Raw genomic sequence first — 13,323 nt, 5'->3', positions numbered from 1 at the left:
ATGCAGGCTCAGTTAAGAAATAGTAATGGGGTGTGGGCTACCTTAGAGTTAACAGGGGTGGGAGCACTTGCATTGTTTGGAGGAAGGTAATAAAACGTTTGTTTGAAAGTCATCAGGGAGAAATTTGGGGTGATATCTGCAGAAAGGAGAGAGGCATCCTAGGCTCAGAAAAAGCCTCAGCCATATTCAGGGCTGGGGTTAGGAGCAGGTGGAGACAAAAGCAAGATAACACTGAAGAAAGAGCTGATTGGTTACCTGACCAGGAGCCCTGAAGAAATGTTGTGGTCAAATACTTTCCCCAACCCAGAAGACTAGTTTCCTTTTCTCTTCTTTTCTTTTCTCCCCTTCTCTTTTCTTTTCTTCTCTTTTCTCTTCTCTTTTCTTTTCTTCTCTTTTCTCTTTTCTTTTCTTTGTTTTTGTGCCCCCCTCACCCACACCCCCGTTTCTAGTTTTCTATTAATAGAAAACATTGTGTGGGACCAAAGTAAAATGTGAAAGTAATTTTAGATATGGCTTTAGGTGACACTATGACAGAAAAGCCAAAATGACTTTTGAGGATCTGACGGTAAAATTCGGAATGGAAAAAGAGAGATTGACAGATGAAGCCATTAAGGAAACCAATCTTCAAAACAATGTTTAGAAGAGGAAGAACGGACAGCAGCTTAAAGGGAGCCAGTGTTGGGAAAAGGTGGGCTCACTGCCTACAAGAAGAAATTAAGAGTGATGCTCTTTTGTGAAAGTAATGTCCATCTTGGACTTCGGTTGAAAACTTCCCCTGTATCACCAACTAGTTCTTAGCATCATGGTTAAGACTGCAGGGTCTGGGATTACTGGAGTGAACTCTCTGGCACACTTAGTTATAGGCTGTGGGATGGGGTGAGTTATGTCACCTTCCCATACTTGTCCCTAAAAGAGAGGGGGCTTTTCTCAAGAGGTTGTCATAGGTATTCAGTGAGATCACACTTGAAAACAGCCAAGTTTAGCACATCGTTATCCTGCAGAATCACTGGTATTCTCAGTTGACTTCCCACAGTGTGTGTCTCATGGCTTCTCACAGGCTGCAAACTGTTTTCCTACCTTCTACTCTTAAGGCCAGGAAGAGTGATGCCTCTGTTGCGAAGTGACATTTGATAGTTCTAGAGGATGAAGTCTCAACACTTTCAAACAAAACTAAGGTTCTTCATCAGCTGGCCACGCCCAGTTCTTCCTTCTCACAGTGTCTCAGTTGCTCTCTTAGAGCTCCCATCTTGTGGGAGTTCCTGTAAACCTTGAATATCCTATATCATTGCACTTCTGTTTCCTTGGAAATTTTTCTAGTTAGAGATCACTGTCCTTTTCCTTCATTCCATATTCTTACTCATCAAAGTCTGGGTCAAATCAAACAATTGTAAATAATGGCTGCCATGGGGGATGCCCAGGGGTTGGCCTCCTCAGCTCCTCTCATGGCCTTCCCCACATGTGGAGACCCAGCTCTAAATGAGAGCAGTGTTGAGAGCTCAGACTGTCTGACCAGGGCATTTATTTCAGGAATAGGAACAGGAGCCACAAAGATTGAACCAGGACTGGAGTGATGGCTCTGTATGTAAGGACATTAGCCACACAAATGCAAGGACCGGATGGAGTTCGGTTCCTAGCATCGATGTAAAAACTTGGCATGGCTGTTTGCACTGTAGTCCCAACATGGTTTTGGGTCTAAGACAGTATACTGGCAAGGGCTTCCATGCTAGCTAGCCAAGTCAAAAAGTGGCAAGCCCCAGGTTGAGTGAGAGACCTTGGCTCCAGGTGATAAGACAGAGAGTGATAGAGCAATGCACACACACACACACACACACACACACACACACACACACATACAGACACACACGCACGCACACATACCCACACACACATGCATATCAACATGAGCATGCATGCATTTGCATACAATCAGGTCAGCCAAGTTTGCTTTCTTGCCTGTCTTGCTATTCTCGCCCTTCAACACTCCTAGGAAAGTGTTAGAAGTAGTTTGTAAGGCTCTGGGGGTAAAACCACCTGTCATATATAATATGGAGTCTTTCAAGCAACAAGTACTGGCTGTTTCTCCTCCTTGTGTCTTCCAAGTTTTATCTCAGAAATATTTTGAAGATCTCGGTATAGGTGTCATATCTTTTGTTACATTGGGATACTCTTTTTCTCTTGCTGGTGGCACATCCCTATAAACTCAGCACTGGGGACATTAAGACAAGCAGATGGTGAGTTGTCTCGACGACTTTTTTTCTATTCAGTTAGTTGTAAGTATATAGAAATGTAGTTTATCTTAAGATATTCCTACTGTCCCCAGAGTCTTTGCTATCTGTATTCACTTCCAGTCCTCAAGTTCTCTCTGTACTTACTTAGGTTTAACCATGGACATACTCAGGCTGTCGGTGAGAAAATACTGTGTAGTCCCCTCCCTCCTTAGCCACAGTTTAGCTCTCTGTACTTTAGTCACCTGCAGTTATCTATGGCACAAACATGTTAAATGGAAAATTCCAGGAAAACAAAAACATTTCCTAAGTTTTAAATTGCTCACAGTTTAAGCATCAGGATGAATCTTGTGCTGTTTTACTCTATCAGCTGGAAGGAGACTTAGCTTCTCATCCAGTGTATCCACTCTCTATGCGCTTCCTGCCCATCTATCACCCAATAGCCATTTAGACCATCAGACAGACTGCTGTAGTGTTAATCTATGTCATGACGCCTGGAAAACTCACCTCATTTCATCTTTTCTCTTAGACATCTGTCAACTCCCATCATGACAGGGAGAGTGAGAGTTAATCTGTGTTTTATTGGAAATGTCAATAAAATAGTTCAAGACACAGATACTACATTCACAGTACTTTATTACAGTATGTTGTCAGAATTGTTATGTTTCAGATTACTTATTTTTTAGGGTTATTTATTTAACTTTACAAATATGAGGGTTTTGCCTGCATTCGTGTACTGTATACCATGTGTGTGCTTTATGTCTCCAGAAGTCAGAAGAAGGCATTGTATCCCCTGGAACTGGAGTTAGAGATGGCTGAGGGCTACCATGTAGGTGCTTGAAATGGTACCAGGTCCTCTGACAAGAGCAACACGTACTCTAAACTGCTGAGCCATCATCTCCCTAGTCCTGTGTCCAAAAACATCTTTTAAAAGGAAAAAGAGAACCAGGCAGCAACACATTGCTCTCTCTTCTTGTCAGCAATGCCACCAGCAGCCACCATGACCATTACGTCTCTACTTTCAGACTGTGAGCTAAAATAAACCTTTCTTCCTTAAGTTGTTCTTGTGAGGTGTATTGTTACAGCAACAAGACAAGTGACTAAAACAGGTGTATAGGAGAAATTGTATACTTGTATGTGTATGTGTATGTGTATGTGTATGTGTATGTGTATGTGTATGTGTATGTGTATGTGTATGTGTATGTGTATGTGTATGTGTATGTGTATGTGTATGTGTATGTGTATGTGTTGTGGTTTGCCCTGGAGTTATCTGTATTTTGATGCTAATTCCACTGCCCTAAGTACAGCTGCCTAGTCACGTGCTCAGGAATCAGGTGACTTCACCAGAACCTTCTCCCCATTGAATTTGTAAAATACAGGTGAGGGGCAGGTACAGGATAGAAGGAGGCCTGTCATTGGAGGAGAAGGAAGGATGGGTGGGAGAGAAGTTTGAAGGAAGAGGAGGAGACTGGAATGGAGAGGAGAAGAGACAGGAGAGAGAGGGCGAGAAGCCATGGCAGGTGATGTTAAGATTCTACTCTGGGTATTTAAAAGTTGTTATTAATGTTCTTAAAGGATGGATGGTACCGGGCTTTGTATGTTTAGGTGGGCAATTATATCTTACCAATTGAGTCAAAGATTATTGTGTTGTGTGTTCTTTTATGTGACGCTCTGAGTGTAGGAAAGTGTGGGGTGGCAGGAGACACTGGGCCGCTGTGGTGTCTCCCAACTTTTTTTATTTTTTATATTTTACAACATATGTGTATGTGTGTGTATGTGTATGTGTATGTGTGTGTATGTGTATGTGTATGTGTGTGTGTATGTGTATGTGTATGTGTGTGTGTATGTGTATGTGTATGTGTGTGTGTGTATGTGTATGTGTATGTGTATGTGTATATGTATATGTATATGTATATATAGGAATTCACTCTACCTGTGGATGAGCAGGGACTACTGTGGTTAATGGTTGGTGGGACATAGGTTATTTTGCATCACTCTCTGTAAAGAAAGCCCTGTCCCCCAGTCCATAGGGAAGTTCCTGTTCTGCTTTGATGGGAGGCAGAGGCAGGTGGATCTCTGTGAGTTTGAAGCTAGCCTGGTCTACAAAGTGAGTTCCAGGATAGCCAGGGCTATATAGAAAAATCCTGCCTCAAAAAACAAAAACAAACAAACAAACAAGCAAGCAAACCAAAGAGACCTTGAGTCTGGGTTCTATATGTTCTTTTCTATGTCCTGTCAAGGAAGGTATTTCTCCTCAAAATTGCCTTGGACTAAAATCTGCCATTGTGCTTATTGTATTGTATCAATGCAACTCAACAATAAATAGTCACAACTCAACAAGACACCAAACTGCGTGTACACAATGTGGGTATAGGGACTTGGTTCAAAAAGACAGAAAACAAAAAACAAAACAAAACAAATCCAGAATTCTAAAGGAAGCTAGAAAGGAAAGAAAAGGAAAGAAAAGAAAAGGCTGTGGGGGAAGAAGCCTCTGCTCAAAGTGAAACATTTAAGTAGAACTCACTCTGACCTTAGCATTCTTCAAATTCCTTCTTAGCTACACTACTAGTATTTGCCCTGTGGCCTTGGGCATCTGGTGGAAGATGTTTCTTCACTGTACTTGTCCCTGGTGTCTCTCTTGCAAAAGAGCTCTGCATTCTAGAATACAAGGCTCATGAGTTTAGGGATCACGTATTGGAAGGGTGTGTCCCTAACATTGGGGTACAGTGCCTGCTATAGGATTGTATGTTCAGAGAATGAGTTTTAAAGATACAGATAAAGTACCTGTCCTTCCGTGGGTGGAAAAGCCTGCCAAGCAACTGGTCAGTGGTGTTCTAGACAATATGGGAAAACTCCCGCTGACTGTGCAAGTTCAACAGCAACAGAAACCTTGTTAAACCTGAGATTCTTGAGAGAAGGCCCAATCCCACGGTTTTTGAGCTAAATTTGAAACAAACTTTAATTCAATACTGGCCAGGATGATGGACTCTGGTTGGGTTCATTCTGAGGTTCCAGAAACTAGTGGTGAGTCATAGCCTGCAGAGGCTTAAAAAGGCAAAATCCTAAGGCCACAGTCTTTCCTCCTTGCTCATATGTGATCAATCATATCCCATGCTGTGGGTCAAACAAACTTATTTAGGGGCTTGTACCACGTGGCTTGCTATCTTCCATAAACAACAGTCTCCTGCACTTCGGGAAGCATCTCCTTTGGGCAAGGGGCTCACAGGTAAACTCTGCCCTTACACCCCTAGTTCAACATCGACAGACCCCCACCAGTGCCACATTGCCCGCAGTTGATGATACTCTGCTTGAGTTTTCTCTTGCCTTTCGTATTCAGAGGCTTAACCTCGGGAATACATTTCTATGCATACACTTTTCTTCCTGCTCATGAAGTTAATGCAAATCTCCAAGCCAGTGGATTGGATGGTATAATGCTAAGAGCAGTGTATCTCTTTGAATAACCTCTTCAAGACCTCATTGTGATGCCTTATTTCAGACTAAAACGTAGGGCACAGCATAGTGGCTCAGTGGACCTGAGATTAACCCCTGGGGATCCTGGGAGAAGGGGGGTAATATGCATCTGTGACCCTGGCCCTCTTAAAGACAAATGAGAAGCAGACAGAAGAATTTCCCTGAAGGTCGTGTGTCAGCTTTCCTGAGTACACCATTCAGCAGCAGAAACAAGAGATCCTAAACCCTGTCTCATCAAGGTAGGAGAGAAGTGACTTCCAAAAGTTGCCTTCTTAACTCCAAATGAATGGCATGTCTCTCTCTCTCTCTCTCTCTCTCTCTCTCTCTCTCTCTCTCTCATCTCTCTCTCACACATACACACACACCATCATCATCACCATCACCACCATTACCACCTCCACCATCATCATCATCATCTGAACAGACAAACACCAATAAAGAATTAGTGACCCAAAGAGAGAAGAGACAATTGAACTCAGCATATCAGGAACAACACTGGAACTCACACAACCAATCTAATTCGATATATACCATAAACATAAACTATTGCTGAAGTTCTGACTCTCAAATCCCAGGGGCGTCCTATCTGAAGGCTTCTCTAGAGAATTCAGGGTTGCACAAAGCAAGCTTGGTAAACCAGACCTGATTCTGGGTCATTTATCCTTGCCTAGGTTCAGAGGAACTGCTGAAACCAAATCAGAACCAACCTTCTGACCAGGTCCTCTGGACTTGCTGGTCAATGCTGGCACTCTGTGATGGATACTGCAAATACTTGAACCACAGGATGAGGAAGGGGCTCTAGGCTCAGGACATGCTGAGTAGACAGTAACACCTTCACAGAGCCCCAGCCAAGCAGACCGCTCTCTAGACTATACACCATCTTCCTGCATGTTTTCAGGACAGTGTCATAAACAGAAACTTCTTAAGTGGCTCAAGTTTGCTTACCTTTTCTACAATTGCCAGTCAAGGAAACCTGGGCTACATCAAGCTCGACAACTTCTACACTAGCTAATTGGCTTTAAGTTTAGGGTTCAAGAAAGTAAGGGCTGGAACATTTTTTTTACCAAGTATGTACATTTTAGGAGACCCTCAAAGCCAACCTAACACCAGGCTATCCCTTAAGAGGTACTCTGGGGGCTGGAGAAATGTCTCAGAACTCAAGAGGGCTTGCTGCTGTTCCAGAGGACCAGCGTTGGTTTCCAACAAGAAACCACTGCAAAGCTCATAATCTCTTACAATTCCCCAATGAGGACAGGGATCTGACACCCTCTTCTGGTCTCTCTATGTTCATATGCTCCTCATCTCCCATGTATACAGGATTAAGAATCAAAATGTAAAACTTATAAAAAGAATGGCAGACAGACAGATGACAGCAGACAAGGTACAGTGGCTCTGGTCTTGATTTAGTTTTCTTAAATACAGTTAACTTTATGTTCTCCTAAAACACTTGGTTTTTGTGATCTATAATGGTTTATCAACAGCACATTTCCATTAAAAAATACAAATAAAAATAGACCAGTTCATTACAGATACATTGAAGTTAGATTTAATAGAAAGAGCTCAACAATTTACCACATTCTTCCTAAAAACATTTATTATAAGAGAAACAAATAATTCCCTTTCTAAATTAAAAGATGTAACATGTGGGGCTGGGGAGAAGGCTCAGCAGTTACGAGCACTTGCTGGTCTGGCAAAGACTAAGAATTCACTTCCCAGAAGCCACATTAGTTGACTCAATCCCCTGAAACCACAGACTCAGAGGATCTGGTGCTCTCTTTTGTCCTCTACAGACACCCACATACACATAAATAAGATAAACATAAATCTTTTAAAAAGTCTTCATTATAAACCATAAGAGCAGTATCATTTAGTATTGGTTTGGGTTGAGAACTGACAGAGCTATCTATCAAGAAAACCATACCTGATGTGTTCCTGTGGCTTTTCAGCCAACACCAGGCTGCCCTCTGTTTCTGCAAGGAGAAAAGAGAAAAGAACTCTGGTGACTTGCAGTCTGAATAGGTGTTACTCTATGCATTCTTCCAGAACCTCAATAAATTCCAGCAAAGGGATAAAGTTATAGTGCAAAATATCGAGGAAATAAAAGAAAAGTGCCCCCCCAAAAAAAATCAAGATGGAAAGCAGAGGTCAAAGGGCAACTCTCCTGGTAGGTCCTGGAAGTCTGAAACCTAAATGCAGAGAGAGGAAAGGTCAATAGATAGCAAGCAGGGCCGTACTCCAGAACTTGGGAAGAAACTCAGAAACCATGGGTGTCAGGTAACTCTCAGAGGAAGGACCAGAGGCAGAGTATGGGCTTGCACTTAACCATCCTCACCCAGAGAGGAGGGAGGATGCCTGAGTCAGGGACACTCGGGGCTGAAGAACACAGGGGTGTGGAGGACTGAAAATCAGGAAATAAGTAAAAAGTCACCTCAAATAGTAAGACTCCTGACCTCCCCTTGTCTGGATCCCAGAATCCATCTCCTGGGCTATAACCCTAGGCTATTATTTCTCATGGCCAGGAAGGTTCTCACTACAGCAAAGCCATCAACGAGGTTCAGCTTGATGCAGAACATCCACTCCTTTTTAATAAGATTGGTCATTGTATCTCCATCACATGAACAAACAATTAAAGACCACCAACATTTGATCTCAGAGAAACCAACAATGTAAACAAATAATAAGAAAAACATGAATACATTTTCCTAAGAAGCCTCTCAGAATATGAAATCATTATTACACCAATAAACCATGATTAATAGAGAAAAATCTATTTTAAATCAGTAGATTAAACAGTAGGACTTGTAGGCTTAGATTTTTCAAAGCCTACTTTAATAAGGGTTTTTAACACCTTCCTTCTAGTCCACCAACCACCAGAGGTAGTGAAAAGGAAATGTTAATAGAACAATAGGGAATGTAGACTTGTTTAGAAATTGTTTGTTTGTTTGTTTGTTTGTTTGTTTTTGCTTGATTTCAGTCTTTGTTGCCAGGATATCAGCAGTTCCATTCACATGCATCAGTGGTGATAGGTGGCTCGATCTACTTGCAAACACCATTTATCAATCAGCAACAGCAGTTTGATCCAGAAGAAACCAGTGGGCATTGCCAATCTGCCTGAGTCCCCAGAAGTGGCAGGAAGCCACCAGAATATCAGAAGTTCTTTGGTGCATTTCTCTCTATGAGGTCACAACAATGACCGAGGAAGAAGGCAAGGTGCAGCAATGCCACAGTTGGTGAAAACCAGAGTCAGCAAAGCCCAACGAAGACCAGCAAAGAGTGGCAAGGTGAACCAATGCCACTACATCATCCACTGTCTGTTGGGTTAGACTTACACTCTTTCCAAACATCACAGTCCTTTCAAGCATCTGCTTTAGCAAAAACACCAAATACCCCCTTTCCAGGCAGCTTCCAGAAAGCACCACGTATCTGTTTCAGCAAAAATGCTCTCACAAGACAGTCTCCAGAGAAACAGCACGACACAATTGAGCCTGTAAAGAAACCAGAAACTTCCACTCCAAGGGCCAACATTCAAATATAGAAGATATAGAGGAGAAAAGAGAAAGGAGAGAGATCATAAAACAAGCCACATAAAGAGAATTCTCTAGAACCAGAATGGTTCTAGTTTGATATTTCAGTGGGTTGTTAAATATACGGTGAGAGAGGAAAAGATAAGACATACCAAACAGATATTGGTAAGAAATCAATGATCATAGTGAATGAGGAGATATTTTTTAAACCCCTGGAAAGAAGGATAAATTGCATGTGAAGAACTGGAAATCTAAGAGTATCTGTCAAGCAAAAGCAGCACTGGGACGTACTGGGCAATGGTGGGTTTTATTTCCTAAAGAGAAATGTTTGCAAACGGAAGGTTGCCCAAACTGTAGTCACAGGGGCATAGGACAGCTACACTTTTAGGCGTGAAGTCGTAAAAGACTCACCTCCTATGCACTAGGAGGCTCTTGGGGGAGCTCAAAGTAGGAGGCAGGGTAGAGGAGCCATCACACTCACAAGGTCAGCTGACCAGCCTTTGCGCAGAACTAGCAGGCTTCAGCTTTTTAGGACCCAATAATCAATCGGCTGCTCCCTCCTCTCAGCCTTGTTCTGTTCTGTTTAGTTTTACTTAAACATTCTTAAGGAGTTTAATTTGTTGGATTGTTTATATTTTTAACCTTTTTGTTTCCCCCTTCATATATTTATCTAATTCTGTTTATTTTTCCATTACTGAGTTTTTTCCCCTATTTTTCTTTTAACCCACTGTATTTCCTCTGTCCCTATCATCTACATTTAGTAGTATTTTGACTTGGACTTATTGAAATTTGTCCTTAAACACTGATGGTTTTATTATTATTCTCCTTACATTTATCTAGTTTTGTTTTTGATGACCATTGTGGTGGAGGGTTGGCAGCAGATAGGCAGGCATGGCACTGGAGCAGTAGCTGAAATTTACATGGTGATACAGTAACCATGGTGCAGAGAGAGAGAGAGAGAGAGAGAGAGAGAGAGAGAGAGAGAGAGAGAGAGAGGAGAAGGGAAGGGAAGGAAAGGGAAGGGGAGAGGAGAGGAGAGGAGAAGAGAGGAGAGGAGAGGAGAGGAGAGGAGAGGAGAGGAGAGGAGAGGAGAGGAGAGGAGAGGAGAGGAGAGGAGACCTGACATGGACCTTTGAAACCTCAAAACCCAGTCCCAATAACATACCTCCCCCAGCAAGGTCATGCATGCCTCTTCCAGCAATGACATACCTGCTAATCCTTCTCAAACAGACAGTTCTTCCCACTAGTGAGCAAGCATTCAGACAGAAGAGCCTCTGAGGGTCATTTTCATTCAAATCACTGCATCCGATATAATCCTCTCCCTGTCTTTAATGCTCTTTCCCATTATCCACATTCTCTCTACTTCCTGTGCTTAACCTCCTTTCTCACCAATTTTCTCTTTCTCCTTCTCAAATTTCATTCATTATTTCCACACTCGACTGATTTGTAACTTCATAGCACAAGCTACAGGAGTTTTGTTATTTGGGGTTCTGTGGTCACTGGTGCATAATAGTGAATTGCAATTGACTCTGAGTGTTATGCAGTTGCTTATCTCCTTCTGAACAAATACATGCCACAAGCAGCTTAAGGAAGGCAGGCTTTGGTTTGGCTCAGAGTTTGAGAATATAGTTCACAGTGGCAAGGAGGACATGATGGAAGAAGCTGGAGACGGCAGGTCATATGCAAGCACAGTGAGGGAGTGAGGAATGCTGGTACTTAGCCCACTTCCTGTTGTTCAGTCCAGCAGCCAGGGCAGGTCAATTAACCTAATCTATAAAAATATCTCATAGATATGCCTAGAGATTTATGTCTGAGGTAACTCTAGATCCCATCAAGCTGACCACACACACACACACACACACACACACACCCCTCACATACAAACATAGACACCGATGTGTGTACATACACATACACAGGCACACATACACATATAAATACATCACCATAAATGTATGTTGTCTATTGATGTTGCTGGCACAGGAGTTTATCTCTTCCTAGTTGCATGTTATTGAAGAGATTACATGTCTACTGTCAAAATCCAGAAGCATTTACTGTGACCCAGAAATGTAAGAGACTAGAAAAGGTAAGGTAACATGGCCCCTACAAAAGTTCTTAACTCCTCAATTCCTAAAATGAAAGATGCTGAAGTAAGAAAGATTTCAAAGGTTTTGTTATGGAATTTGCTTAGATTCAACATGACTCAAACACCAGGTCAAGGCAGAAAACAAAACTTTATATAATCAAGCCACTACTAATAGATCAGGGACACAGAACAGACTTGGAGGCTGAACTGTGACCCAGAGACAGAATGTTACAGAGATTTAAAGCTTGAAAATCACAAACATCTGTGCTAAGTTACAGTTACATTTTCCCACCAATCAGGTTCTAGAAACAAGGGACTTTCTTGCGAACATTTCCCTATGTGGCACATTTATCCTGTTCTCATTGGTTGGTGAGGTGACTTGTGGTAGGGTGACTTGCCTAGCATTCATGTCTCAACTTGCCAACCAGGATGCCAGTTATTCACCTACAGGTGTCTCTCTGTCAAGCAGGATGTCACTTACCTAGGGAGGTCTTGGGAACTTAAACTTTATTTGACCCTTATTCAAAATGGAAGTTTTACTCAAAATGGCTTCAGTTTGGTCCCTTCTTACAGGTTTTGTAGTAAAACTACAATGGCCTGAGAGAGGATACAAACAAGCAGATGAATTCAGTCCAGACCCAGAAAAGAAATTCAGCAACAGAGAATGAAGTGTTCTTGTGGATTATAAACCAGCCATAGAGTTAAAAAAAAAGTCAGCAACATAGAAGAAAATTTCAGCAAGGAAATTGAGATTTTTTTTAAAAAGGGAAGTTTTGAAAATGAAACACACACAACAACAACAACAACAACAACAAAAACAACAACAACAAAAACCAAACCCAAAACAAAAACCACAGTGGAAAACGTGAATAGACCCAACTGAGCAGAATAAGGATATCAGGACAGGTTGATAAAACACTGTGCTTGTAAGGAAAGTATCAACTAGAGATGGGACAGCATGATCATGGCATTCAGTGATACAGAGATAGACCAGGCCAGAGAGATGCTCAGTAGGTAAAGGCACTTCTGCACAAGCTTGGTGACCTGGGTTTGAGGCCCAGAGCCCACATAAAGGTAGACAAAGAGATGCAACTCCATGAAGTTGATCTCTGACCTCCACATGCATTTAGTGGCATGTGCATGGTGACACTGCATACCCCCACAATAATAATAAATGACGTTGAAATCGAGAAAAACAAAATACAAAGAATAAAGAAAGCATAGAGAATCATCAAAAAATAATAACATGAAATTTCCCAAAACTAGAGGAAGAAAAACACATTCTAACACAGGAAGCATGTAGAATCCTCAGTAGGCATGACCAGAAAAGAACTTCATAACATATATTCATGATGCCAAAAATAAAACGCAAAGGCACATTGTCAACAACTATAAGAGAGTGACACCTCAAAGGCCAAGGATCAGATCTGTCGATGATATAATTCAATCCTAGACAGTAATTGCCTACCAAGGCTCCTATATCCTCCAATGCTTTTAAAAAATGCTAGAGAAATTAATACATTTGAGGATAAGAACAAATAAAGCAGTTTCTGGCCACTAAGTCAGCACTGCCAAAGACACTTACAAGAATTTTACACACACACACAGAGGGATGAGAAAGGCGTTCTTTATCATGAGAGGATGGAAAGAACACATTTCAGGAAGACATTAATGGACTGAAGGAGAGCTAGGAGGGACTTCATCACGGTCCACAATAAGGCAGCAGAAGAGAATATAAACAACAAGCAATAATCTAGCCAAACAGCAAAATAATCATCAACTTACAGAAGTTAGGAAATCTCTATATAATAAAATGAAATGTAAGTTTCTTCAGATCATTGATACAGACACATAGACTGGATTTAAAAAGCTAGATGCAAACTTTTGTTGTCTCTAAGAAACACATCTTAGTGGAAGACACCCACAGGCTGAAAATCAAGAGTAAAAAATAATCTATCAAATGAAAACTAGAATTACCTTGCATAGACATTCTGATGGCAGATAAACTGATTTACAA

At 41.6% G+C, this 13,323-nt stretch overlaps 1 protein-coding gene across 5 annotated transcripts in view; it reads right to left on the bottom strand.

The window, feature by feature from the left end:
• Ube2u (ubiquitin conjugating enzyme E2 U) overlaps window positions 1-13,323 on the bottom strand; it is a 67,766-nt gene that overhangs the window by 28,592 nt on the left and 25,851 nt on the right. For all 5 annotated transcript variants that reach the window (XM_006238443.5, XM_039111114.2, XM_063261314.1 and 2 more), the window contains one exon: window positions 7,618-7,666. In XM_006238443.5, the coding sequence (XP_006238505.1) occupies window positions 7,618-7,666 (49 nt within the window). The remainder of the gene's footprint in view (window positions 1-7,617; window positions 7,667-13,323) is intronic.

This window comes from Rattus norvegicus, chromosome 5 (genome assembly GCF_036323735.1).
Source record: "Rattus norvegicus strain BN/NHsdMcwi chromosome 5, GRCr8, whole genome shotgun sequence".
Taxonomy (NCBI): domain Eukaryota; kingdom Metazoa; phylum Chordata; class Mammalia; order Rodentia; family Muridae; genus Rattus; species Rattus norvegicus.
Note: the sequence above shows the minus strand (reverse complement) of the source record. Positions and strands in the feature narration are given on the sequence as shown.